A 27531-nucleotide genomic window follows, 5' to 3' on the forward strand; every position below is an offset into this window, starting at 1 on the left:
ATTTTCTCAATGCATGATCCTTCATTGAAACGTAGGAGAATATCTTTACAACTTGGGATAGGCAAAGATCCCTCGGATGAAATAGAAAAAACACTAATATAAAAGAAAAAATTGGATTTCATTATAATGAATAGCTCTGTTCACCAAAAAATACTGTTAAGAAAATGAACAGATTAGCCACAGACTGGAAAAATATATTCACTATACATATATCTGACCAAGGACTTATATCCAGAATATATTTTTAAATTTCTACAAATAAATAATATAAAGACTAGTAACCCAATTCTAAGAATGGGCAAAAGACTTAGACATACACTTCACAAAAGAAGATACATGAATAAACACGAAAAGGTACTCAGCATCTTTAAGTCATCAGGGAAAGACAGTTTAAAACCACAGTGAGATATGATTTCACAGTCACTAAAACGGCTAAAATCAAAATAACTAACAGCACCAAAAGTAGACAAGGAAAGGGGAGCAGGAATTGTATCACCTTGGAAAATTGGCAGTTTATTTCACGTATACATTTATCCTCTGACCCAGTAATTCTAACTTTTAGTATTTATCTAAAAAAATGAAAACATATGTTCATATCTTATAAATGTTTTTCTTACACAAAGTAATAATAGCAGCTTTATTCATAATGGCCCAAAACTAGGAGCAACTCACATTAGTAGAAAAATGGATAAATAAATTGTGGCATATTTATGTGATGGAAATCATATACCTCACCAATAAAATACACAGAGCAACATGGAGAGGCAGGGTGGATTGACTGGGAAAGGCCATAAGGGAATTTTCTGGGGACATGGAAATGTTCTCTGTTTTGAGGTGGTGGTTACATGTGTGTATAAAATTCTCAAAATTCATTGAAACATACAAGATCTATACTTTTTTTTAAGATTTATTATTTATTTTATTTATTTATTTTTGGCTGTGTCTGGTCTTAGTTGTGGTGTGTGTGCTCTTTGTCTCGCAGCACATGGGCTTCTCTCTAGTTGTGACACGCAGGCTCCAGGGTGTGTGGGCTCTGTAGTTTGCAGCATGCAGGCTCTCTTAGTTGAGGCGTGCAAGCTCAGTAGTTGTGGCGTGGGGGCTTAGTTGCCCCATGGCATGTGGGATCTTAGTTCCCTCACCAGGGATCGAACATGTGCCCCCTGCATTGGAAGGCAGATTCTTTACCACTGGACCACCAGGGAAGTCCCAAGATCTGTATGTTTTATTTTTTGTTAATTATACTGCAACAAAAAAATAATTTTTTAAAAAGCCAGCAATGGCTTCTTGTTCCCTATCAGGTGTATCCAAATATACATTAAAATACCTAAAGAGATAACAGGCTGACGTGATAAGCTCTGTGAAGACGATGACAATGTTTATCTCATTTATTCCTACCAGCCCAGCACTTTGCTAGCACCTAGTAAATATTTAATAAATACCTCTTGTGTGAGTAAATAGTCTTAACACACCATGAATGTTTTTGCACATATTTTATAATAGTTTTTCTAATTACTGTATGATACGCTATTGTATTGATGTGCTATATTTTATTTCTTAAAGCAAACTATAGTGACATACAATATTATGTTAGTTTCACTGTACAGCATAGTGACTTGGCAGTCAAATACATTATGAGATGGTCACCATAAGTCTAGTAACTGTTTGTCACCGTATAAAATTATTATAGTATTATTAAATATTCCCAATGTTGTACATTACATCCCTATGACTTATGTATTTTATAACTGGAAGTTTGTACCTCTTAATCCCTTTGACCTATTTTACCCAACCTCCAGTAACCACCAGTTTGTTCCCTGTGAGTCTGTTTTCATTTTGTTTTGTTTTTTAGATTCCACGTATAAGTGAGATCATAGGAATTTGTCTTTCTCTGACTGACTTATTTCACTTAGAATAATACCTTCTAGGTCCATCCGTCCTGTCACAAATGGCAAGATTTCATTTTTAATGACTGAGTAGTATTCCATTGTGCGTGTGTGTACGCGCACACATGCGTGAGCACACATGCACACGTGTGTGTTCTTTATCCATCTATCAATGGACACAGGTTACTTCCATATCTTGGCTATTGTAAATAATGCTACAGTGAACATAGGGGTGCATATATCTTCTCTAATTAGTGTTTTTGTTTTCTTCAGGTAAATACCTAGAAGCAGAATTACTGGATCATAGGGTAGTTCTATTTTTAATTTTTTGAGAAACCTTCATACTTTTTCCGTAGTGGCTACACCAATCTACCTTCCCACCAACAGTGCACAAGTATTCCCTTTTCTCTACATCCTCACCAACACTTGTTATTTGTTGTCTTTCTGATGATAACCATTCTGATAGATATGAGGTGATACGTCATCGTGGTTTTGATTTGTATTTCCCTGATGATTAGTGATATTGGACATCATTTCAGGTGTCTATTCAGGTTATCTGCCCATTTTAAAATCAGATTGTTTGGTTTTTGATACTGAGTTGTATGATTCCTTTATATAATTTAGATATTAACCCTTTTCGATTATCCAGATCCCCCAGTGTTTTCTATTGAGGTTATTTGACTTTTTTTTTTCTGGTGAGTAAACTACAATGAACAACCTTGTAGCCATCCAAGAAAGTACATTTTTCCTTAACCCCAGCCAACACTGGGTGTTACTCTTTTTTTTTTTTTTTTTTTGCCGTACGCGGGCCTCTCACTGTTGTGGCCTCTCCCATTGCGGAGCACAGGCTCTGGACGCGCAGGCTCAGCGGCCATGGCTCACGGGCCCAGCCGCTCCACGGCATGTGGGATCTTCCTGGACCGGGGCACGAACCCGTGTCCCCTGCATTGGCAGGCGGAGTCTCAATCACTGCGCCACCAGGGAAGCCCCTGGGTGTTATTCTTGCTTTAATCTTTACTAATTTGACAGATAAAAAGTGGTATATTATTTTAATTTTTATTTCTTTGATTACCATGTAAAGATAGGGTACCTTTAATAACTGTTAGACTAATTATTAGAGAAAAGATGTATCTCCACTAGGAACAGAATTAAACATGGGCTTAAGTCGGTTGCATAGCATTTAATTTCTCACTTATAATTATTATTTTGATGTATTCTAAGAGCAGAAATTTTATTGTAAAGTAAGAGAAACCACTCAAGAATATACTTTAACTGTAATATGTCATTAATAAAATTACTTTTGGCAATTTCTTTTCAAGTGAATTTATTTAAAACAGTAGATAAGTGTAGCAGGCAATGTGTAAAGGCAGTAGAGAGAAACCTTTGAACTAAGAATGGGAACAAAGGAATAAAGGTTTTATTAATTTTGTGTCTCCCAGTATGGCCAGGGAACAGGAAGTGAGAAGCTGCTTTTCATACTCAGAGGCAAGTAACAAGTGGTTCCTAGACTGACTCCTTTGATTCATATTGGTTTAGAAATTATAGCAAAGTCAAATATACTTCCTACTGGTTCACTTCAAATCTATTTTTTATATATTTGCAACACTAGGTAATTTTTTGCCCTTCTTAGAAACTGCCAGAATATCACTCAGCAGTGATTTTAATGAGTAGCAAAACTTGCCGTTTTCCTATACAGCAGACAGGACAGTTTAAGGAGAAAGTAAGAAAGAAAAGACATCCCTTTAAATAAAGTTTGAAGTGGTTAGTGTTTAGACCTGCCTTCTCAGATAAATTTGATTAATAGCCAGATCACAGATAAATATACAGCACACTCCTGTTTAAGAAATTTTGTTCTGAACGTTGAGGTATTCGAAAAAGGCAAAGCCGTTCTTCACTTTATAAATAATAAATGTTGAGCACTTACCTTGTGTCAGATACTATGCTAAGCATATTACATGAACTTTCTTATTTAATCTTTACAGCAACGCTCTGATGTAGATGCTATTATTATCTCCATTTGTTGATGAGAAAACTGAGACCTTAGAAATGTTCCATGACACAGCTAGGATACTTCCTCTCTCTGGCTGCAGTACTCTGTAATCATATTCTATACTGCCTCCCTTTGCAAAGGGATTATGTGTGGGAATCATTTAATTATAGGATTCCTTTCATTAAAATAAATTAACTTTTGTATTTTATTTACAAAAGTTCATTTTGCATACAGTGTCTTTTCAGTAAAATAATGGACTCTGACCTATTATTACTTGCCAGGACAAACTACAAGCTATGAAACCAACTACAGATTTTGCTAGCTGTGATTCTACTCCCACATTTCCTAGTTATCCCTTTTCTTGTATAAAAATATTCCACTAAGCAAATTGGCACTTTGTATAAGACTATGCATACCAAATTATGTCAAAATAAATATTCCTATAACAGAGAATAAGTCTTCTTTCAGAAGCAGCTGGAAGTTTTACCACAGATTACTTACCACTGTCAGGGAAAAGGCATTTCATTTCTCATCTAACATGGTTCCATTTAGCATCTGTGAAAATGTCTGTTAATAAGAATAGGTGCATGTATCTATTTGCAACTACTGAAGTTTGCATTGAGAGCTCTTCTCTTTTTTAGTGCTTCTTGCTTCTCCACTGTCCCCAAATCATTGTTCTCCAAAGATACAGAAAGAGTGACTTTCCTTTTTTTACAGTGACTATTTGCCTTGGGTTTGTATCCTTCTGATTTGCTCCTTTATGAAATTCACATGTATCCCACATGGTAAATAGAGGATTTGGATAAACGGGATCATGAGGGAATGGACTTCTTTGTTAGAATATGGAAGCACCCTCCAGAGGCTGAATTAAGAACAACTTCAGGAAGAAGAATCCATATGGGAAAGGAGGTCTGTGCAGATTGATTCTGACATACATACCCATACTTATCTTTCCCTTGGGTGTTTCTTACTTTGTTACTGGCCCACAAAATCCCAGCTCTGTCATGAACAAAAGCCCCTTTCCTTTTCTGCTTTTCCTATTTTTTAAAAAAAGCTATATAACTGAAAAGACCACTAAATGTATTGGTTTCTTTTTCTAAAAATTCTTGAGTTTAATGAGGCCAAATTCTTCCTTTATTGAGATTATGCATCCCCTCCTCTTTGTCGTGCCTGTGGCACATTACTTCCCCTATCACAATGCTTATCATGCTGTTTTTAAACTATGCATTTGTCTGTTTTTCCTCCCCCATCCCTTACACCCCCTTTTTCAAAGTTGCTTGCCCAAGGTTTAATATAATGCTTATTAGTACACATAGTTATTTACTACATATATTTGCAATCATTGTGCTTTCATTCTTTCCAGTTACTTTAATTCTACAGTAACTGTTGAGAATGACCCCACTCACTGATAGGAGACAGCTAAGTTTGGGGGCTAACCTTTGAAGACCTCCTTTGTTCTAGGCACTTTAATACATCAACCTGTGAGGATATATTATTTGTGTTATTGATGATTCAACTGAGATTCAGGAAGCTTAAATGGCTTTCCCAGAACCTTATAGCTGGTATGTGATTAAGCTGGCATTTGAATTAGTACTTGCTTTACTCCAAAATCTCTGCTTTTTCTGTTGATCCTTTCTATCTCTGCAGGAAGGTTAGACATTATAGGATCATAATGTGCAGAATATTCGCACTTTTGTTTTTTATCTTTTTTTTTTTTTTTTTTTTTGGTACGCGGGTCTCTCACTGCCGTGGCCTCTCCCGTTGCGGAGCACAGGCTCCAGACGCGCAGGCTCAGCGGCCATGGCTCACGGGCCTTTCCACTCTGAGGCATGTGGGATCTTCCCGGACCGGGGCACGAACCCGTGTCCCCTGCATCAGCAGGCGGACTCTCAACCACTGCGCCACCAGGGAAGCCCTGTTTTTTATCTTTATATTCTCAGTTCAGCTTTGGGTTTTTTATTTTTCAGATAATTAATATACACAAAATTTTCCCTTTTAAAGTGGGTTTTAGTATATCCACAACGTGCCACCATCACCACTAGATCCAAAACATTTTCATCACCCCAGAAAGAAACCCTTTGTCCATTAGCTGTCCCTCTCCATTGCCTCCCCCACCTAGCCCCTGGCAACCACTAATCTACTTTCTGTCTCTTTGGATTTGCCCGTTGAGGATATTTCATATAAATTGAATCATACAGTATGTAGCCTTTTGTGTGTGGCTTCTTTTACCTAGTATAATGTTTTTCAGGGTTCATCTATGTTGTAGCATGTATCAGTACTTCATTTCTTTTTATGACTGAATTGCTTTCCATTGTATGGATATACCACTTACTGTCCATCTTTTTAATTTTACCCATCCTAGTGGGTGTCGAGTGCTATTTCATTGTGGTTTTGATTCGTATTTCTCTGATGATTAGTGATACTGAACATCTTAAGTGTTGGCCATTTGTATATCTCCTTGGGAAAAATGTCTGTTCAAATCCTTTGCCCATTTAAAATTGGGTTTCTGCCTTTTTTTTATTGAGTTGTAAGTTTTAATTATTATTGTGTGGTGTTTTTTATTGAAGTGTAGTTGATTTACAATCTTGTGTTAGTTTTAGGTATACAGCAAAGTAATTTAGTTACATGTATATTTTTTCAGATTATTTTCCATTGTAGGTTATTATAAGATATTTAATATAGTTCCCTATACTATACAGTAAATCCTTGTTGCATGTCTGTTATTTAATTTTTTTATGTAGTCTCTCTACTTGGCTCTTATCAGATGTATGATTTCCGAACATTTTTCCCCCCATTCTATGGATTGTCATTTCACTGTCTTGACAGTGTCTTTTAGTGCACAAAATTTTTAATTTTGAAAAGTTTGTGTTTTCTTTGGTTGGTTGTGCTTTGGGTGTCATATCTAACAGACTATTGCCTAATCCAAGGTCATGAAGATTTCCACCTGCTTTCTTCTAAGAGTTTTATAGTTTTAACTCTTACATTTAGGTCTTTGGTCCATTTTAACTTTTGTTTGTGGATGTTCACTTGTCTAAGCCCCATTTGTTAACTGTTATTTCCCCATTGAATTGTGTCGGTACCCTTGTCAAAAATCAGTTGACCATATCATAAACTCAACAACAAAAAACCCAGATAACACAATTAAAAACACGGGCAAAGAACTTGAATAAACATTTCTCCAAAGAAATGTCCATCACAGAATGAATGGATAAACAAAATGTGGTATATACATCCAATGGAACATGATTCGGCCTTTAAAAAAAGAAGGAAATCCTATCATCTGCTATAACATGGATGAAACTTGAGGACATTGTGAAGTAAAATAAGCCAATCCAAAAAATGACAAAAACTGTATGATGCTACTTATAAGAGGTGTCTAAAGTAGGCACACTCATAAAAACAAAGCACAGTGATGGTTTATAGGGGCTGGAGGTGGGGTGGAGTGGGTGGGGTGGTAGAAAACAGTGGATATAAAATTTCTGTTTTGTAAGATACAAAAGTTCTGGAGATCTGTTACAGAACAGTGAATATAGTCAACACCACTGAGTGGTACACTTAAAAATGGTTAAGATGGTAAATTTTGTGTTATTTTTAACCACAATTACAAAATTTAAAAAAAATCAGTTGATCTAGCCGTCTGGGTGTATCTGAACTCTCAAGTCTGTTGCATTGGTCTCTATGTCTAGTCTTTTGCCAGTGCCACATAGTCTGGATTACTCTAGTTTTATAGTAAGTTTTGAAATATGGAAGGGTGAGACCTTTAATTTTGTTCTTTTTCAAGATTGTTTTGGCTATTGTGGGTTCTTTCATTTTTCATATGAATTTTAGGATGGGCATGTCAATTTCTGCACAAAAGGCAGCTGGAATTTTGATAGATTGCATTGACTCTGTAGATGAATTATTAACAATGTGTTAGGTCTTCTAATCCGTGAACACGTATGTCTTTCCATTTGCTTTGATATTTAATTTCTATCAATGATGCTTTATAGTTTTTGTTACAAGTATACTTCTTTTGTTAAATATATTCCTATCTCAGTTTAGTTTTATTTATCATCTATAAGCCCTTCATAAATTTAGACCAGTCTCAAAAAGACTGGATGCTGAAGTTTTCATCACCTTTATGATACTGTATTTCTTTGGCACACGACCACGATGACATGTGTTGTCACACATGCTCTCTCTCTCTTTCCCCCCACGTATACACACGTTCTCTTATTCCAAGGATCTTCTCTATCTTTCCCAATCTGTCAAAGATAGTCTTTTTGATTTTCTTCATCTTCATAAGTAGTCTGGGTATGGAAGTCCCATTTCTGATACCATCTACATTAAAAAATTTGTGTCTGTGATAGTTAAATCAAGATTTGCGGCTCTCCCTGTAAATTTATGTTTTGATTATAGATTGAATCAACCTTTGCACAGAAGTGGAAGAAAAGATAGTTTATCCTGGGGCACCATGGCCAGAAGTAATTAAATCTCATCTGTAGGATCATAATATAGTTGGGAAGTTTTCTTGTAGCTAACGGAGTTTCATAGTCTCAAGCTACAAATATTGATTTATACCTCATGACAACTATTGTTACAGAATATTTCTATGTGTAACGTTTAAGATTAGAATATCAAATTGCAAAGAAATGGCAGAGATTCACAAATAGTGGCTCTCAGACATCAAAGTACAGAGTGTTGTAAGGGTTAGGTGCAAATCCCACTTCTAGCGATCATAAATCTAGGTTTTTTCGTAGAGTCCTTAGATTCACAGGTGGTCTAGAAACTATATTTTGAGAAACACTGCCCTAAAGTATCAAAAAATGTACCCTGGGGCTTCCCTGGTGGCGCAGTGGTTGAGAGTCCGCCTGCCGATGCAGGGGTCACGGGTTCATGTCCCGGTCTGGGAAGATCCCACATGCTGCGGAGCGGCTGGGCCCGTGAGCCATGGCCGCTGAGCCTGCGCGTCCGGAGCCTGTGCCCCGCAACGGGAGAGGCCACAATAGTGAGAGGCCCGCGTACCACAAAAAAAAAAAAAAAAAAAAAAAATGTACCCTGCTTGGGACCACTTAGTATATGAATGCAAATCCTAACCTGGTAGCCTTGCAAAAGGTAAGAAGCCTGAGATTCAGGGAACATTTTGGAATTTAAGGTGCTCGTTTTGGTACATTCTCAGAGAACCTTGATGGTTCTGACTTGAATTACAGTAGTTCAAGCCACAGATTTTACCTTGGGAATGAAAATAATCCCACTATACTATGATTTTTTCTTTGTATAGCCTTACCTGAATTAGGTGTACTTCACCTAATGTTGGTATAATTTTTCACTTCACCATTCTAGTAAATGTGCATACCTCCAATGGTCAGGTCAACTATAGCTTACTAATTCCTAAAGGTTGACTCTGGCAGAAGAGACAGATAGCTAGGAAGTACATACTTACTTCTGAGTGTTCATTACCTAATCTTTTAGATTAACTTTCAGCTTTCCTATTTATTGATCCACCCAACATTTATTGAGCATATGCTTGTGCCAGGTACTGTCATAGTGGTTCTGGAGATATTGCAGTGAACAAAGTATTCAAAAAGTTCCTTTCCCTAATAACTGAGTAAGTGGGTTTACCAATAATGGGTGGAAGATAATAAACTTTAAGAACATATGGGACTTCCCTGGCGGTCCAGTGGTTAAGATTCCGCATTTCCACTGCAGCGGGGCGTGGGTTCGATCCCTGGTCGGGAAATTAAGATCCTGCATGCTGCAAGGTATGGCCTAATTAATTAAGTAATTTGTAAAAAAAGAACATAATATATCATGTGTGATGAAGAAATAAGTCAGGGTGTGGGAATAGAGAGTGACAGGAAATGGAAAAGGAAAGGCTTCTTTTTTAAGGTGGTGGAAAGTAACATTTAAGCAGAAATCTGAAGTGCCTAAAGATTTCAGCACTTGTATTTGTTCAATTTCTGGCATATGCCATAAAATGGTAGAATTTTCCACCTTAAAAGGATCATTTAATCATTGCACTTCAGAGTTGTTAAAAACAACAGAACTATTTCTTCTGATGAAATCTGATGCAAAAATCCAGCATATAAAGAATGACGCAGCTCTGGTTAAAATGCAAAAGTGGAGGGTCGAGAACCTCCCTATTCTTCCCCTCTTGCTGTCTCCACCATTTCTCCTCCTAGCACCTTGGGAGCTCCTATAGGGAACCCGGAACGATTTGAAAACTACTCAGCAGTTGGCAGGTGGGTAAACTAAAGCTAAGAGAACTTAACTGCCCGTAGTCCCTCAGCTAGTTATTAGTCAAAGCACTTTGCATCCATTATATAGCAGCGCTGTGCTAGGAGAGTTCTGTAGATATATCAGGGAACAAAGACAAGTCCCTGACCTCAAGAAGTTTTTATTATAGTGGGAGGAGATAACCAAAAAATAGGCAATTTATAGTGTAGGATGGAGTGTGGTAATAACATCTGTCTGTGTGGAAGCTCGGGGAAAGCTCTACGGGAGCTGGTTTCTTAAAGAATACATTGAATTTAGACCAGTTAAGAGGAGCTGCTATCATATACTTAAATGAAGATAACCCCCAAATGTGGTCATTATCAGTATCAAGATGCTTTTAGCTACAAATAACAAAGACAATCCCAACATGTAATAGTTAAACCCAAGGCAGTTTGTCTTCAGGTTTGGTTAATTCAGTGTTCCTGTGACAGTTTCAAGACCAAGGGTTTTTCTCATCTTTCCCTACATCCATTCTTTTGGTCAAAGTATGGCTGCTGGAATTCTAGAGGTAAGATCCAGACATAGTGTCCAGCAGAGACAATCTTCTTTTCCCTTTTTAAGAGCCAAAGGAGCCTTTCAGAATCTTCCTGAAGTCCCTAGCAGGCTTCCTCTCATGCCCTATTGACCAGAACTAGTTCACATGCCCACTGTCAGACAAGTTGCCAGCTGGTGAATGGGATTTCTGTTATTTACACAAAGTAATTAGGACTCACCCTGATGTTTTCTCCTGTTTATTCATTGCAAGATCATTTTTAATATAAATTTATTTATTTATTATGATTATTTTTTAGAATTTATTTATTTTATTGATTTATTTTTTTGGCTGTTTTGGGTCTTCGTTCCTGCGTGTGGGATTTCTCTAGTTGCGGTGAGAGGGGGCTACCCTTCTTTGCTGTGCGTGGGCTTCTCATTGCAGTGGCTTCTCTTGTTGCAGAGTACGAGCTCTAGGCGCGCAGGATTCAGCAGTTGCAGCACACAGGCTCAGTAGTTGTGGCTCAAGGGCTCTAGAGCACAGGCTCAGTAGTTGTGGCGCATGGGCTTAGTTGCTCCGCGGCATGTGGGATCTTCCCAGACCAGGAATCGAACCCGTGTCCCCTGCATTGGCAGGTGGATTCTTAACTACTGCGCCACCAGGGAAGCCCTGTGGTATTAATTTTAGTGCAGGTTTCTAGTATTTATTGCCATTTGTAAAATAACTGGATTAATACATAATGTTTATGTCATCTTTAAGAAGATAGCCTTACCTTCCATAAGCCTTACCCTTTTTTTTTTCTTTTAGAACACTGCAAATTGACATTAATTTGCAGTGATCATGTTTGGAAAATGGAAAAGAAAAATGTGATATCTTAAAGTCATTATTTGGGACTTTGAGCGGTTTTAATAGAAATGGCAGTAAACCTGCAAGGGAGGAGACTAGTGTTTATCAGTGCCCCCTGGATTTTTGGTATATCTATACCTTGAACAACATGAGTGGAACTGGCTTAGTAAAGGTCATGTCTTTAATAACATTGACTGAATCATGTTAAGTCACTGCACGAACCAGCCCTGGATCCTCTGACGTATAAGTTGCCTCATTTTCTGAGTACTGACATATGGCTCTTGCCAGCATTTATATTCAGCCAAAAGCAAGATATCAGTGATTTTTTTTTTTAAAGTTAAGACCTAGATTCACACAGGAAACCATACAAGGTGTGTATAAGGACCTGATATTACCATATGTAACAATTTTAAAGATTTTAAATCTACTTTGACGCTGGAAAGTAGAATAAGCAGATTTGAGAGAGTTCTGATGTTCAACAAAGATAGCATAAATGGTAATATAACTTGGCTTTAGAGCCAAATTGAGCCATCTTTAAAGGATTTTTAGAAAATCAGAATTTGAGTAGCTGGGGATAGTTGAATGGCTGGATGGGCATGAAGTGTAGGAAAGAATAAATTAAAATTCTTATTAAAGTATATTAGAGAAAACTATTTCAGGAGTTTAAGTTTCAAGAATTTAGTTTTATGCAGAATATCATACCATTGAGATATCATCATACCATTGAGATTCCCATTATAAAGATAAGTATTGTCTTGTGAAACCAGTCTCAGTTTGGATATGTATATGAAAATAATGTGTGTATGTGCACCATATGTTTGAATCAGGTATAAAATCTATTTCTTCTTGTGGGTGATGGTCAAAAAAAGTTTGAAAGCTGTTGTATTAGGACACAATAAAATGGAGGATTTAACTCTAGTATGGAGAGCTTCCAGTTAAGAGGGTAGACTGAACCAATATAGGGAGCTCCCTTCTTGTTTCTAATATATAGAAACACCAGAGGAAATAACCAGGAAAGATAGTATTGATGACGATGTGATATTTTTAGAACGCGGCAGGACTTGAAAGCAAGAAAAAGGATTCTCTAGGTGCCAGAAACAAAGAGGAAACTCAGTGATAGTCGAAAGTGTACTCAACAGTGTATGGCCCTCAGGGAAAACTGAGCTCATGGCTTAGAGGCCTTAGTTTCCATATAGGAATAAGACTCAGAGCACAAGCCCAGGCTGCAGGTGCTGGAACAAGGCTCACTCATAAAGCCTAGAAAGAGCTGTCCTTTCCATGATCAGATACTAGAAAATTGCACCCCCCAGCTCCCACCCCTTCTGGAAAAGGGAAGAAACTGTTATTCTCAGGAAACTAGAGACTGGGACTGTACTATAAGAAGAAGCAGGTCAATTTGCATTACCAATGACCTAGTGCAGAAACTCTGTCAAAGTGATCTGGAGCCCAAGACCTTCCATAGGTCTTTCCCTGGAAGAAACAACCACAAAACTATGACAGCAACCCAGCAGTTGACCACAGATTCTCTTGGAACAAAATGGCTCCTGCCAAATGACCACACATCCAAGAACAACACAGCACATACACAGGAGCCAATGGTTTTGAGAGGTCATAAGCAGATGGCATATGATGGGGCGGTGGGGACAGAGTTATACACAAGAAATTAGAAATAATTAGAGCAGTCTGAAAGGAACTTTTAAGTTAATCTTTTAGAAATCTTGAAAGAGAATAAGAATTCATTAAACAAGTGTAAAATGTTACCCCAAAGAACAGGTAGATTTGAAAGAGAAACAAATACAATTTTTAGATAAAATTTGTACCTGGAAGAGAAATATAAACCATGTAAATTAACCCTAGGAAAATCAAATTATGGAATCTGGAATTTCAAGATTGGATAAGAAGGTCAGTTTATAAGACCAAAGGTATATTTGAGACATAATCTTTTAGAAATCTAATGCTAGTTTAATATTAAAGATCTCATTTGTCCAAAGACACTAACAGATCATAACCTGCCAGTGCGTCTCAAAGCATAACCCTTTAGCCTGAAAACTGATTGTCCCTGCTTAGTCTCCTTGCTGTGGAATCATTACTAGGAAGAAAAATACAACTAATGGCAGTTCCTCTTTCCATTTGTCACTCATAAGACTTCGGGGAAATCAGTGTGGCTCTGGCTCCTTATTAGTAATCTCTGGCTTTGTGCAATAATCTATTTATATAAATTTATAAAACGAATGCTCTGAAAGTCTTTACAGTTTAACTCTTTAGGAGTGTACTGTCTTTACTGTTTCTTCTCCCCTCATATAATTTGATATTCTATGACAATATCATTATTATTTTGGTTACTAACAGTTGGATAGTTTTCTTTAGACATTTGCTAACATTTGTGTATGGAGATTACTGTTCAGTCACTTTGACAGAATGTACTTGAAATTGTTTTTCTAGTAGTGGTACTGAGCTCAACTTTGATTTTCCATATCCCTCATGTGCCAATAGCTCACATTTTTTAGATGACTACTATAGTTTGGGGTATGGTTTGTAGCAATAGAATAGACATCTTTCTGCAAAAGGTAACTGGTCCCAATGGGGTTCAAACTTGTGATCTTGGCCTCATTATCACACTTTTGTAACCATAAGACCTAACAGATATATTATATGTATTTCAGTCTATAATCTTGAAATCAAGTCGTATTTTTAATTACTCAAGGCTTATTTCAAATATGTAATTAAAAATCACTTTGGGACATTTCTCGCTTTTGTTTGATAGTAAAAGTAACAAAAGTAAAGCAGACAGCCAAAGAACCTAACTCACTTTTCATCTTCCCTGTGTTTTCTATGACAGTGAAAGTCACAAAAGTGAAGCTTGCAGGCAAAGACCTAACTCACTTTACGGAGAGTGCTACGGTACCTTTTTCTTTTAGTGAGGCTATAGCAGGTCTGATGTCAGTCACTTTAGAGACCTTTAGACCTCAGTGCTCATTTATTGCTAAAATGTACCAGCTCTGCTTCTGCATTATGAAGATCATCTGTCAACACTTTGAGATATTCTCCTTTGTTATTAAGCTTGTGATGCTCTACACTGTCAGGTTTTTTGCCAATTATAGTTAAGGTACAATGGTGTATTCACCAGATCAAAGTCTCACATTGGCGGTAGAGGAATGATTTGTAAGTCTTTATTCATCTGAATTGTACAATAGAACACCTGAGGAATGCAAATAATCCCTCTGAGGAATCTGCAGGAAAGGCTGTTAAAATGACAGGGTAAAACTATTGTTATTCTGAATTGATGTTTCAGCCAAAGTAATTATTTCTTATCTTGTTGTCTCATAACAGTTCTAGTTTTATTAGTTATGTTGACCATATTTATGAAACAAAATGTGTATTTTATATATATGTTATCCTTTTACATGGGCTTGTTTTATTTTACTTTATTAAATCTATATTTGGTATGTGATTTTCCTTTTTTTAAATTACATATTTGATTTTGACTTGTATAATAAATGTATGTTACTAAACCATTGATGGTAAATTTTAATATACAGTTTTGTTTGAATAGTGTAAGTCTATAAACTAAGTTAGAATCTCATAATGTTATTATAGGAAGAAGTATCAATTTAAATTTTTACTTTTTTCTTTAACCTTTCCTTCATAATTTTAGATAAGAAAATAGCTGGTTTGGATTCCCTATTTTAAAGGACACATACTTTATTCCAAAATACATTTTTAGGGATTGGTTCGTTATTTTTAGGATGTGACCAAAAGAGGAAAAAAAATATTATGAAGACCAAAAACCACTGATAAATATTAAATAAGTAAATTATAGGTTAGCCTTGTATAACAAACATGTATGAACTATTGTGTGAATTTTTCATTCCTTTATCCCATTCTACTCAGTAGACCATATTCTTAATTTTCTAATAACTCTCATCCCTGCCATTTTCTTTGATGGGTGAGTGTTGATGAATTTGTGCTTTAGTTCTTGTGTTTCTTATCCACTGTAGTGACATTTGCATTGTTTATTTATGGATAACTTCCTCACTTTTTTTTACCATGATAGTTATTAAAACCTGGGTCTAAATATGGGAGACAAGTGGAACTATATGAGACTATGATATATATTGAACTATGAAATCCATATCCAGTTCTATACTAAGCTCTATTCCAGAATCATAGGCACATATGCTGTGATTATCTGAGAATAAAAATTAACATTACTAACTGCTGTTAATATTTGTTTACTATATGCCTCGCTTTACTTTTCTAGGTTCTTTACCTACATCATAATATGTACTGTTATTATCTCCATAGGTGAGGAAACTGAGGCTTAGAAAGGTTTAGTAACCTGCCCAGGAATAAAAAGCTAGAAAAGTGGTAGGATCAGAACCTGGTTAATATACTCACTACAGTTATCTCATTTATGTTCTAACTACCACTTGGCTAAAATACTCCACGTTTTGGAACAGATCACTCAATAATGTCTTTTCAGGTAACACTCGATATCAATTTCCTAACTGATTTGGCTTTCCAAACCCTTTTGCTATTAAAGTACTTTATTTCCTCTGTAGTTCTATTATTCATGATCCTACAAAAGTGAGATTCATAAGAACAATGTGTACACAATCAACTAGGTTTTTGTAAATCTATATTTCCGGACTTTTTTTTTTTTTTTTTAATTAACAAAAATCTCCCTCAAAACCAGTGACAACTGTAAAGTCTTGTTAGTCCAAGAAGGAACTGAACCAGGCATATAGATATCTGGGTGGAACAAATTCTGTATTTGTCAGAGCTCTTCGAAATTAGCTGACACTTTTAGGTGTGATTCCTATAAATATAGAACTTTGTGTTTTTGCTTTTTAAAAATATACTTTGTGAAGTAAGGAGAATAATAAATCATAACATTGAGGTTTTCAAGGTCACAGTTGTTAATGCTGAGCAAATTTAGTGTAACTGTAAAAAGTTTTAAAATATTTGTATTAGTTCCTATAGATAATGTGTTAAAGTAAAACTAGATTACAGTAAAATATTATGGCGTATACCTGAAGCAATTGCTGCCTGTTAATGCCTTGACCTTGGAAAGCTATACACAAAAAGATGGCATCATAAAACTGTGCAATTCTTATGAATATGTATGTGCTACTTGATAATAATGAATGTGGTACAGTCATGCATGCACTACAAGATAATGTTGTGCCCTTTTTTGTCTACAGGTTGATAAAAATTAAAGAGTGGGTGGACAAGTATGACCCAGGTGCCTTGGTCATTCCTTTTAGTGGGGCCTTGGAACTCAAGTTGCAAGAATTGAGTGCTGAGGAGAGACAGAAGTATCTGGAAGCGAACATGACACAAAGGTTAATTAGCATTCATTTTCCCTACACTTTATTATCAACTATTTCCTTGCAGTAATTTAATTGCTTGCGCTGATAGAATAATAAATGACAGAGTAATTACCATTATAAAGAGGGAATCTTCTCCTTTCTTTACCATGAGACAGAGTGAAAAGATTTATTTTAAATTAAGTTTTTAACTGTCATCTGTCATCTCCGTACAGTGTTTTAATTATAACATAGGTATTAGTTATGTATATTTTTGAGAAGGAATGATCGCCAAAACTCTTTCGTCATGTTCAGTGGGGGAGGGGAAAGGGTGAATCAGTTGCCTTAATTTTTTCTGAGTAACAGTAATATATTGTTTAAACATTGGATTTCAATCAAATAATTTTGCTTTCATGACCCACGTCCTGGAAATAATTGATATTGGAGGAAAATAATCATAGAATGGGTAGATCAAATTTTTCTTTTTTTTTATAATAATTCAAAATGATATGTTCAGACTAGTACAATTAAAACCAATTTTAGAAAGGATTTTTTAGGAATAGTTATGTGCTTTCTGACTTCTTCAAGTGTATTATGAAAGATGAATGGTCATTTACTAATATCTCTAACATTTTCTGCTTGAAATGAATAATTTTAGCTTTGTACTGATCTCTGGCACAATCAACTTATATGTTGAGTGAATTTGTTACATTTTATTTCAGCGCTTTGCCAAAGATCATTAAGGCTGGGTTTGCAGCACTCCAACTAGAATACTTTTTCACTGCAGGCCCAGATGAAGTGCGTGCATGGACCATCAGGGTAAGATTCATACTTATTCATCAGCTATATCCAGTTCCACACTATTGAATTCAGATTGATATCACTGACTTTGAAGTTTGTCATGGTGGCGGTTAGCTAGTCATTACAGATGAGGTTTTTGTCCAGGATAACTTTAATTATTTGTGAGCTGCTGAACAGTGAAAGTGGAGCGGCATTGATTGAGGCAGGTAACAATTGATTCTGCCTATTACATAGTCTGAATTTCTTCATCCTGTAGAATCTGTCTACCCTCCTCCTGTGGTCAGAGATAAGACACACCAGTATTGTGCTTGCTTAATCTGTGTGACTGGGTTTGTCTGCAGTGAAATTGATGTTGCTTTTCATTTTGTATTCGCTAAGTTTGTTTGGGTTGCGGGTGGTTCTTTCCTCCTTTGCTTTGCTCGGATTACATTTTCAGCAATAAAAGCAATATGACATCATTATGCTCTTCATAGATATACAGTTGGGCTCAAAGAGCTAAACTCAATGTGTAATAATTCATGGCTTTTTAAATTTGAATTCATAAAAGTAGTGTTTATTTTTGCAGTGTTTTATATTCAATCTTCTTTAATAATGTGATATGTATTTTAAATATTGATGTATAACTGATTACCACCAGAAAGAATGACTAATTTATTCCCAGAGGACAATAGAAACTGAACTGTAATGGCTTGCTTTTAAATGAAAATATATTGTAATATGGTAGTTACTGTTGAAAAATATTTTGAAATATATGTAATCCGAAATTGTGTTACAGAATATAAAAATAATGTCAGAACTTTTAGAAATACTCAGTGTCTTATTCATTCTTTTATTATGCTTTTTTAATGTATGCTACATGATAAATTTTAGGGCTGCTTTGATTTCTGTTTTCACTGACTACCTTAATTTATTGTTACATCTATTTTGATTTAAGATGGATAGGAACATGGAGTCAGTTGAACATAATGTTAAATGTGTTTTGTGAATGTGAGATTCACTTTTCTTTGATCTCCTCTTTCCTTTGTAAAAAAAAATGTTTGATTGACTTAAAACTAAGGTCCTTTTATATAGACTTACAAAATAATGTCAAAGCAAATCCAGGTTGGTAAACAAATTGCCAGGGTTTATTTTTACTATATATTTTAAAGCCTTAAAACTTCCAAACTTAAGTATGTACGGCAGGAAAGATAACATATTCTGGGCTTGAAAATATGAAAGCTGGTTTATTTTAAGACTGATTGTAAGTATCCATGATTTAATGTGCTAAGATATTTAGTCAGGTAAGCATCAGTGAGTAGCCATATTAACCCAATACATCTTTTATTGTAAAAACTGTGCTTTATAGTGTCAGACTCCTTACCACTTTAACATGCTTTATTAAGCAGCCTTTAGGTCACCCATTATTTCTCAAATTTCTTTCCATGGTTGTGTGTGTCTGGAATGTACGTCCTTGTAATTTAACATATGGGGTAATTATAAGACATTTCTCTTCCTGTATCAACTTGAATTTTCCTTTATGATGGTTAGAGGCAGGGTGTATTATGTAAAGTGTTCAAAATTCTATTAAAATTTTATGAGGATTTTAAAATTATTTGCTGAACATATATTGTATGATTTGTTGGAAATATCTTAAAAATATCCCTTTATATATTGATTTTTATATGTTCTTTAGATGAGCTGAAATTTTCAAGGCTTTTTATCTTTTTGAAACCTTTGATAATTCAACTTGAAAGCTATTTAAAATCCTTACTTTTTTCCACTGTGAAGAATAGAAAATCGAAATGCAACCTACGCCGAAACCAGACCACTGCATCTAAATCGATAAATCCGTGGATGACTATTAGGAAAAACAAAGCTACACTTCTTTAATATCTACTGATCTGTCTGTGCTAAATCTGCTGCACAGATAGTGCCCAGTGTTGAAAATGTTCTAATTGTATAGCTGACATCTTAACTGATATTAAACTAAGTTTAAGTTGAGTCCAACAGCAGATCAGAGAAAAGAAACTCTACGCTTTCAGTCAGTCATCTTAAATGCAATTAGTTTTCTCTGGTCTTTCTATTCAAAGAAAGGGACGAAGGCTCCTCAAGCTGCAGGAAAGATTCACACAGATTTTGAAAAAGGATTCATTATGGCTGAAGTAATGAAATACGAAGATTTTAAAGAGGAAGGTTCTGAAAATGCGGTCAAGGTAAGGAATTATTTTCTAGTTTCACACTTTATAATTTTTGCTAATATGAAGATACTCAGGATTAAAATGAATAACTGTCTTTTAAACTGTGTGTCAGCATTAGTTTTACTATCAACTGATTGAAGAGCTGTAGATGTTTACATGCTTTTTAGACAATTTTTTAAATGTGTAAATTGTCAGTAATTTTGTGGTGTTTTTCTAAAACAAAAAAAAATTTTAAAGCTAGCTTTAAGTAGTTATAAATAATTTCAAAGAATTTGTTCACTGATGACCAATGAAAAATTATACTTATTATATTTGATAGGTGAAATAGAAGTAGTATGTATATGTTTAACATTAATTCAAAGAAAGCAATATAAATTTAGTTAAATAAAACCTGTTCTTGCTGAACTTCATGGTTGTACGTTTTTTTTTAAAGATCTTTGGGAACTTGATTTGCTTTCTCAACACTAGAGGGCAGGTCCAAAATTGTGCTTTATTTTAGCTAATTAAGTATAATTTGATTTGCATCCACTAATAGTGAAGCTGTGTTATACATGAGTAATAAATGATTTCTTTTAATGTAAATTCTGTTGCAGACTTGATTTTGTTTGACTTTATTAGGTTTACTTAGCAAAGTCCAGGGGGTATGTCATCTCTCATCAATAAATAGATAGGTCAAGGGATTAAACTAACGTTGTAAAAAGGTTTCTTTATCATTAACTTAATTTGTTATTTGAAGACTACTGTAGAAAACGTTAAAGAATTTAAAGAGGTCTCTTGTGTTTACTATTTCATAATTTCAAAGGAATGCAAAAAAGTTTATTTCAAGTTTAGTTTATTCTCACTGTTATCATTGGAAAGATCATACTGAACAGCAGGACTATAATAGAATTGTTGGAACCCCAGGAAGAGAAGGGAAAAATCTTGGTATAATTGGTTCAGTGTGGAATGAGAGCTATTTTGTTTTTTAAAAAGGAATGAAAGAAGTTACAATTTACAACTAAACAAAGTCATTAACTTTCCAATAGTGTCATCTGTGTCGATAGATAAATATGCAAATATAATGTATTAAGATTGGACTTTGTCAAGAATACTAATTAGACTTGAAAAATCTCAGATTATTTTTCAACATGCTACATGATGCTGGCATATATTTTTTTCATAAAGATGATTAAAATAAGGATATTTTTCTATTACTAGAATTCAGGAATCAGCTGCTTCTTTTTTATACTCTCAGGGGATAAGCCTGTTTTACCAACCCTTAATAGATGTCTATGTTGTAATAAACTTGAAGATATATAAATTGTGAATACTTCCTTTAACAATACAGGGAAATTTTTTAATATACAATAAAATAATATTGCCTACTTGTAGAAATGCTTAACACTAACTGGGAGCTTTTATACAATAAATTGGAAAAGATTGACCTCTGGCTTTTCAGCTTAGAATACCATGATGTATTTTATGTGGTTTTTAATCTCCAAAACTAACATTTTGAAATTTGAACTCCAAATAAAATGAAGCATTTATGAATTTCTTTTATTCAACAAATACTTACTTGCACATTATCAAGTAGATTTTAGGTTTGAGAGCAAGATTGTGTATATGTGTATGTATGTATATGTATTTCGAACACCAGTACAGCATAACTAATTTAATGCCAGTGTTGTGAACTATATACTGAATAGCTCTGTGTGGGCTTTGTAGTCTACAGGGATATCACATTATTAGCAATCATATCTGCTTAGGCAAAGCTGGCTTCTACAGATGGCTGCTTTCAAGTGCAAATGAACTGGTTAGACGTGTCTTGTTTAATACATACTCAAGATTCACAAATGGGTATTGATTTTTTTTTTCAACCAGTGTTTCTGATAGCAGTGGAAATGGATTAAATGGTCTCTAGAGAATTTAAAGGAACACTGTCACCTTTAATTAGTAGTAAACTTGAGTGATAACAAAGTATATAAACTTACATTAATATGTCATGTCAATATGTATTTGATTTAAGTTGTCTATATAGTTTTATAACATTGGACTTTAGATTCTCAAAACAAGTAGCATATGGCCTTCCATACATCACAGCTTTACAAAAATCATGTGTGTGTGTGTGTATGCCTTTTAGAATGTTAGGGTATACTGGCTTTTTAAAAATTAGCTTCATTTTTAAAAACACTTATTACTAGGTATTTTTTAATATGTGGTCTAGATAATTGAAATATGCTTACTAGGGCTCTATGACCTGGTTTGTTGATTTTAACCTCAGATGTATGATCTTTCTTAGTCTTGTTTCTAATTAGTATAATTGCATTTGACTTTGAACATTCTTATCAATATCTTCGAAGGGAAGTACTAATCTGTTGGGCAAGGTTTCATGTTCTCAGTAAATTCCAACAGAAGTAAAATACTTTTGAGAATTTTTTCCAAAAGCTCATCAAGTCCTCAATGTTGAGTGGTCAGTGTGGGGTCATGTGGGACTGGGTTGGTTGTGTGCAGTGTTAAGTGAGAATATGTAGATGTTGAAGAGCCTGTTGTGCTGAGGGTGAAGTGTGTGTGCTGTGCCACGGGGTGAACCTGGGTCTCTGTAACTGCCGCTTGTTTATGTTAGAATTACCGGAGGATTGCTGTCTTGATCTACATGCCAGCGGGTGGAATCAGTTGCTTTGCTGACTAATTTACAAGTGGAAAGTATATCTGTCTTTGCAGTTCCAACCTATTAGAGTCTGCTTATAACTAGGGCCATTAGTCAGTAAACTTCTTTGTGTTCAATTCTAGTATACACCACTATGTATTGTCATTGTCAAGATCAAATTAAAAACTACAAAGAAATAGTTTAAAATCTGTACATGACAATTGATAATGGTTTTCTTTGTAGCAAGCTGTCTTTTTGGCATCACCAGTATCACCAAAGAATTTCTTTAAGCAAATAAAGCAGCTTTAACCTAGTTATATAATCTTTTTTCCTGCCTGGTTTGATCTGTTTGTTACAGTGACTTGCCGGATGTTTGCAGACACATCAGAAATGTACCATAAACACCATGTAATGAAACTTAATGATATTGGTATAATTACATTTATGTACCAACAATTTAGTGGAGAATACATTATGATTATGTATGTATGGAAAATCTAGTGCTGCCCAAATCAGGAGTACTTTGCTCCTCTCCAAGTCTAGTCTTGAACTGTGTGCCTTCCTGTATTTCTTTTTTTTTTTTCCTTTAATATGACCCAAGAAGTATAATACTTTTTGTGTGTGTTCCTACCATTTACCTTATATATTTAATTGTAAAAAAACTCATTTCCTCTGTGTTTCCTGTTTACAGGCTGCTGGAAAGTACAGACAACAAGGCAGAAATTATATTGTTGAAGATGGAGATATTATCTTCTTCAAATTTAATACACCTCAGCAACCGAAGAAGAAATAAATTTTAGCCATCACTCAGATAAACGTACAACTTCCAAAAGGCATATACTTTTTTTTTTAATTAAAATTTCTGAAAACTGAAAGGGCAAATAAAGTTGGGGGGATGGGAATCTTCTACAAACAGAATTATTTTTATTTGTTTTAAAATTAAAATACTGTGTACCTCCAATGAAGTGCAAGTTCACTAAATGTGAACAGCTTTGCTTTTCACGTGATTAAGACCCTACTCCAAATTGTAGAAGCTTTTCAGGAACCATATTACTCTCATGATACTTCATTAATCTCCATCATGTGTGCCAAGCCTGACACATTTGACAGTGAGGACAATGTGGCTTGCTCCGTTTTGAATCTACAGATAATGCATGTTTTACAGTACTCCAGATGTCTACACTCAATAAAACATTTGACAAAACCAGCCTTGGTGTGTTTGGGGATGTCTGTATTGACTGACTGTGGTGTGCTGAATGCGATACGGCACCTGGCGGTGGCTGATTACAGAATTTTAAGGCGTGTGTATGACACAGCAACTAGCTTGTGGGGCAGCTGCAATTGTATCTTAAAAGTGGGTCTTTCATAGGAATCAGAAGAATAGTATACCAGGGATTTGTCTCAAGAAAGTTAATTAATTTGTAGATGGACATTTATAAAAAGATGATGGTAATGATATTACAGAGGATATAACATAGGTGACTGTGACCAAAAAGAAAATAATGCTGGAAAAAAATTCTGCTTCAAAAATTAAAGGATTTTTGTTGTTGTTGCTGTTGTTCTGACCATACTGAATAGAATGTTCATTTTTAATCATTCCTTTGAAATTATGAAATTATTGTGAAAACTAACCCTTTCATATCTGGTGGGTTATATTTTTGTTTCAATTCAGTAGTGAGTGTAAAAAGTTCATTACTAAAAAGGTTAGACCTTGAAAATTACAAAACTTCTTAAATACTTGCTATTAAAATATGTTAAGACCAGTTGAAATTTTAGTATGTATAAGTTAAGCACTTTCTAAAATTGTAGCAGAAAGTTCTGAAAGAAAATAATGATAAAATAGTTATCTGGAGATCATTTGCCGCTTAGCCGCCTTCTTTTATGATGACAGTCTTAGAGTTTCCTCCTCCCTGAGCCCTCCCATTCTCTCCCATTTCACACTCCTGCAAGACTGCCCTTGTCCCCATCCATGGCCCTTTTGTGCTCCTCTGTGATCAGAAGACCATTGCAGTGGAGTGCAGACTCCCACCTAGGCCAGCCCTTGCCTCTCTACTGTGTTACTTTGTTACACTAAAGATAAGGAAGTTTTAAAACACACACACATAAATTTAACATTGAAAGTTACTTAATGTAGCACAAAAAGCAAGAAAAGAAATGATTTTAAAGGCAATTTGCTATACAGAGGAAAGGTTGTTTAAAGAGGATTCAATTGAGTAATGAATACAGTTTAGAAGCTCTTTAGTGAGTATGTTGTTTTTGAGAATCAAATAGTGATATTCTTTTGCTAACATAAAAATTAGTAAACTTCAGCAGGGAAATAAGAATAAAATGAAGTGAAAAGTTGTTTTTTTATTTTTATTTTTTAAGAACTGAGTAAAACATAAATGAAACTCAGGTACAGGTGCAGTTAACCAAGTTTGCAGTGAAAATTCCTGTTATATTTCTATACTGGAGGAATGTAGAGATGAGTGGCTTGTTAGGGGTGTCAGCAGTATAAGAAAAAAGCCAATCTCTTGCTTTTGAGTCCTTTCCAAAGTAAATTGCATAGACTTCTTAAAGAAGTTTGGAATCTCATTAAAGATCCTTTAAGATTGTGTAATTTTACTTTCTCTAATTTCTAATGTGATAATTGCATATTGTAGAACAGAACCATTAATAAGAGAAAGGAATTAGTTTTGAGGTAACTGCCTTCATTAGGGGCTGAAATTAAATGCTAAAGATGTTTAATTTGGTTAGAAGTTCTGTAACATTCTATATATGTATACAAATTTGTATATCAACAAAAGTTGAGAATTCCAAGAACTTTTGCATATAGATAACTGGGTATATGCCTATTTCTTCATGTTTTCCCTCCTTTAATATTAGTGATAGTTAATGTAGTTTTAGGATAATAAGTGAACATTTTTCACCTAGCTGTAGATCCGTCTTAATCAGATTTTTAGTTAAGAGAAATTTTATTTGAAAAAAGTCCGTGATAGCATTTTAGTTTAGTTTTATCATATTACCTTCATAACTTCACTTTGGGCATGGCTCAGGTCAGAACCCCCCAAAAAGCACAAATGCTTTTATCGTTAACATATTTGTGTGAAGCTTCTGTTCACTTATAATCTGCCAGCCCCATTTGGAGAGTAAATTTTCTAACTCGTGATTAATCAGTTTTCCTGCATCAAAATCCAGATTGATGTTTATCTCTAGTTGTCTCTTAGTATTATTTTCTCAAAGCTCCTTTGTAACATCTCTGTCCCCTCTGATTCAAAGTCAGAGACAGAAAATCTCTTCATTTCCTGTCCCTTATATTTTAATGATTAGTCTACACGTAATGGTCTTTTGTTACTTTGCCAGAGACTTCAGAAATGTTGGTTCTAACAGCACAGAACATTAACTCGGAAAACTGATCTCATTTTAAGCTTGTAAAAATACACGATTGTGATAGAATTAAAGAGCTAGGCTTGACTTTTGAGTGACTTTGTCTCTGAACTAATTTGGGGCCTCATATAAAAACTGACAGTTCTTGGTTTGCCTTCATGGTCTGTGAATATCCTGAGCCACTTGTAAATTAGTATCTCAGTGGAAAGCCCCATGATGCAATTAGGAGGTATAAAAAAGAGGGGACTCACTTGACCACCATCACCCCCCCGACCCCGCCCCACCCCACCCCGGGTAGCACTTACAAGAGTTCTCAAACCACCTATCCGATCTGGTCCTTGGCTTTACATGTCTAGGGACTTGATTTTTTAAGCTCAGCTGATGCTGTATGTGACATTTTCCAAATTCTATGAGTCTAATTTATAAACTAGAATGCCAATTTCTTTTGTTTACAGTAAAAGATGTTCCAGATATATAAATAAGAAATGGTAGTGAAGGCCCATACTCAGGAGGCCAGGGTTTGACTCCTGACGACACCACTTCCTAGTTGTGTGACCTCAGTTAGGTAAGTTACTTGACTACTCTGAGCCTGTTTCTTCTGCTATAGAATGGGGATAATGGACCACCCTCATGGGGTTGTTGTGAGGATTAAGTGAATTTGTATATGTATAAGCATACCTCAGAGATATTGCGGGTTCCAGACCACTGCAATAAAGCTAATATCTCAAGAAAGCGAGTCATACAAATTTTTCATTTCCCAGTGCATATGAAAGTTGTTTACATTATAGTCCATTAAGTGTGCAATAGCATTACGTCTGAAAAAGCAATGTACATACCTTAATTTAAAAATACTTTATTGCTAAAAAATGCTAGCCATCATCTGGGCCTTCAGTAAGTTGTAATATTTTGCAATAGTAACATCAAAGATCACTCATTACAGATCACCATAATAAATATAATAACGAAAAAGTTTGATATATTGCAAGAATTACCAAAATGTGACACAGACACACAAAGTGAGCAAACGCTGTTGGGAAAATGGCACCGATAGACTTGCTCGACACAGGGTTGCCACAATCCTTCAATTTCTAAAAAACACAGTATCCATAAAGCACAATAAAGTGAGATATGCCCATAAAAAGCTAAAACTGCTTAGTAACTACTAAGTACTTAGCCAATGTTAACAATTCTTTTAATTTATATTCTTTTAACGTATATTCGGAGTGGTCCCTTCTAGCATCTGTATCCATTCACGAGGCAAAACTATAGTATGAACAGTAAATTGCTTGGTGAATGTAAAATTAAAAGAGAGAAATGTAAATGTTCATTAGGAAATCACTTCCAGGACTTCTAGTGGTTGTCCCCAATTGAGGATACTTCTGTCTACTTGATCATTAGGTCATTTTATTAGTCCTGCCTCTGTATGGTCACAGTAAAAAGATGGGAACAAATAATTATGATATTTCTTCTAAAGACACATAAAAATGGGAGATAATAGGGGGATTTACTCTTTTAGCATCATAGACCTCCAAGCTCTAGGGTGTGCAACAAAGTTCTTAATGAAACATGAAAAAAACTCACGTCACATGAGTTGGAATGCTCAGATCCAGCTGTTCCTTTGACTTATGCTTCCCAGCCCAGAGAGTGGTTTATTTTGATACCATTCCCGGGGAGCACTTCTGTATCTGCTTTCTTATATGGATAGCAGAGTTGCTTTCATGCTTTGGCAAGCAACCAAGGAGGGAAGAACCTGTCATAAGGGGCCTGTGTATGTGGCTTGCATTTGAGGGCCCACAGAGTCCATCC

General features: G+C 35.2%; 1 protein-coding gene across 2 annotated transcripts in view; it reads left to right on the forward strand.

Annotated features, from left to right (window-relative positions):
• OLA1 (Obg like ATPase 1) overlaps window positions 1–23566 on the forward strand; it is a 167668-nt gene extending 144102 nt beyond the window's left edge. For both annotated transcript variants that reach the window (XM_033860010.2, XM_019922566.2), the window contains 4 exons: window positions 16651–16791; window positions 17478–17574; window positions 19626–19748; window positions 23051–23566. In XM_033860010.2, coding sequence (XP_033715901.1) covers window positions 16651–16791; window positions 17478–17574; window positions 19626–19748; window positions 23051–23152 — 463 coding nt within the window. In that variant the 3' untranslated portion in view covers window positions 23153–23566. The remainder of the gene's footprint in view (window positions 1–16650; window positions 16792–17477; window positions 17575–19625; window positions 19749–23050) is intronic.
• Window positions 23567–27531: the final 3965 nt, after the last annotated feature.

The sequence above is a fragment of the Tursiops truncatus genome, chromosome 7 (genome assembly GCF_011762595.2).
Source record: "Tursiops truncatus isolate mTurTru1 chromosome 7, mTurTru1.mat.Y, whole genome shotgun sequence".
NCBI classification, from domain to species: domain Eukaryota; kingdom Metazoa; phylum Chordata; class Mammalia; order Artiodactyla; family Delphinidae; genus Tursiops; species Tursiops truncatus.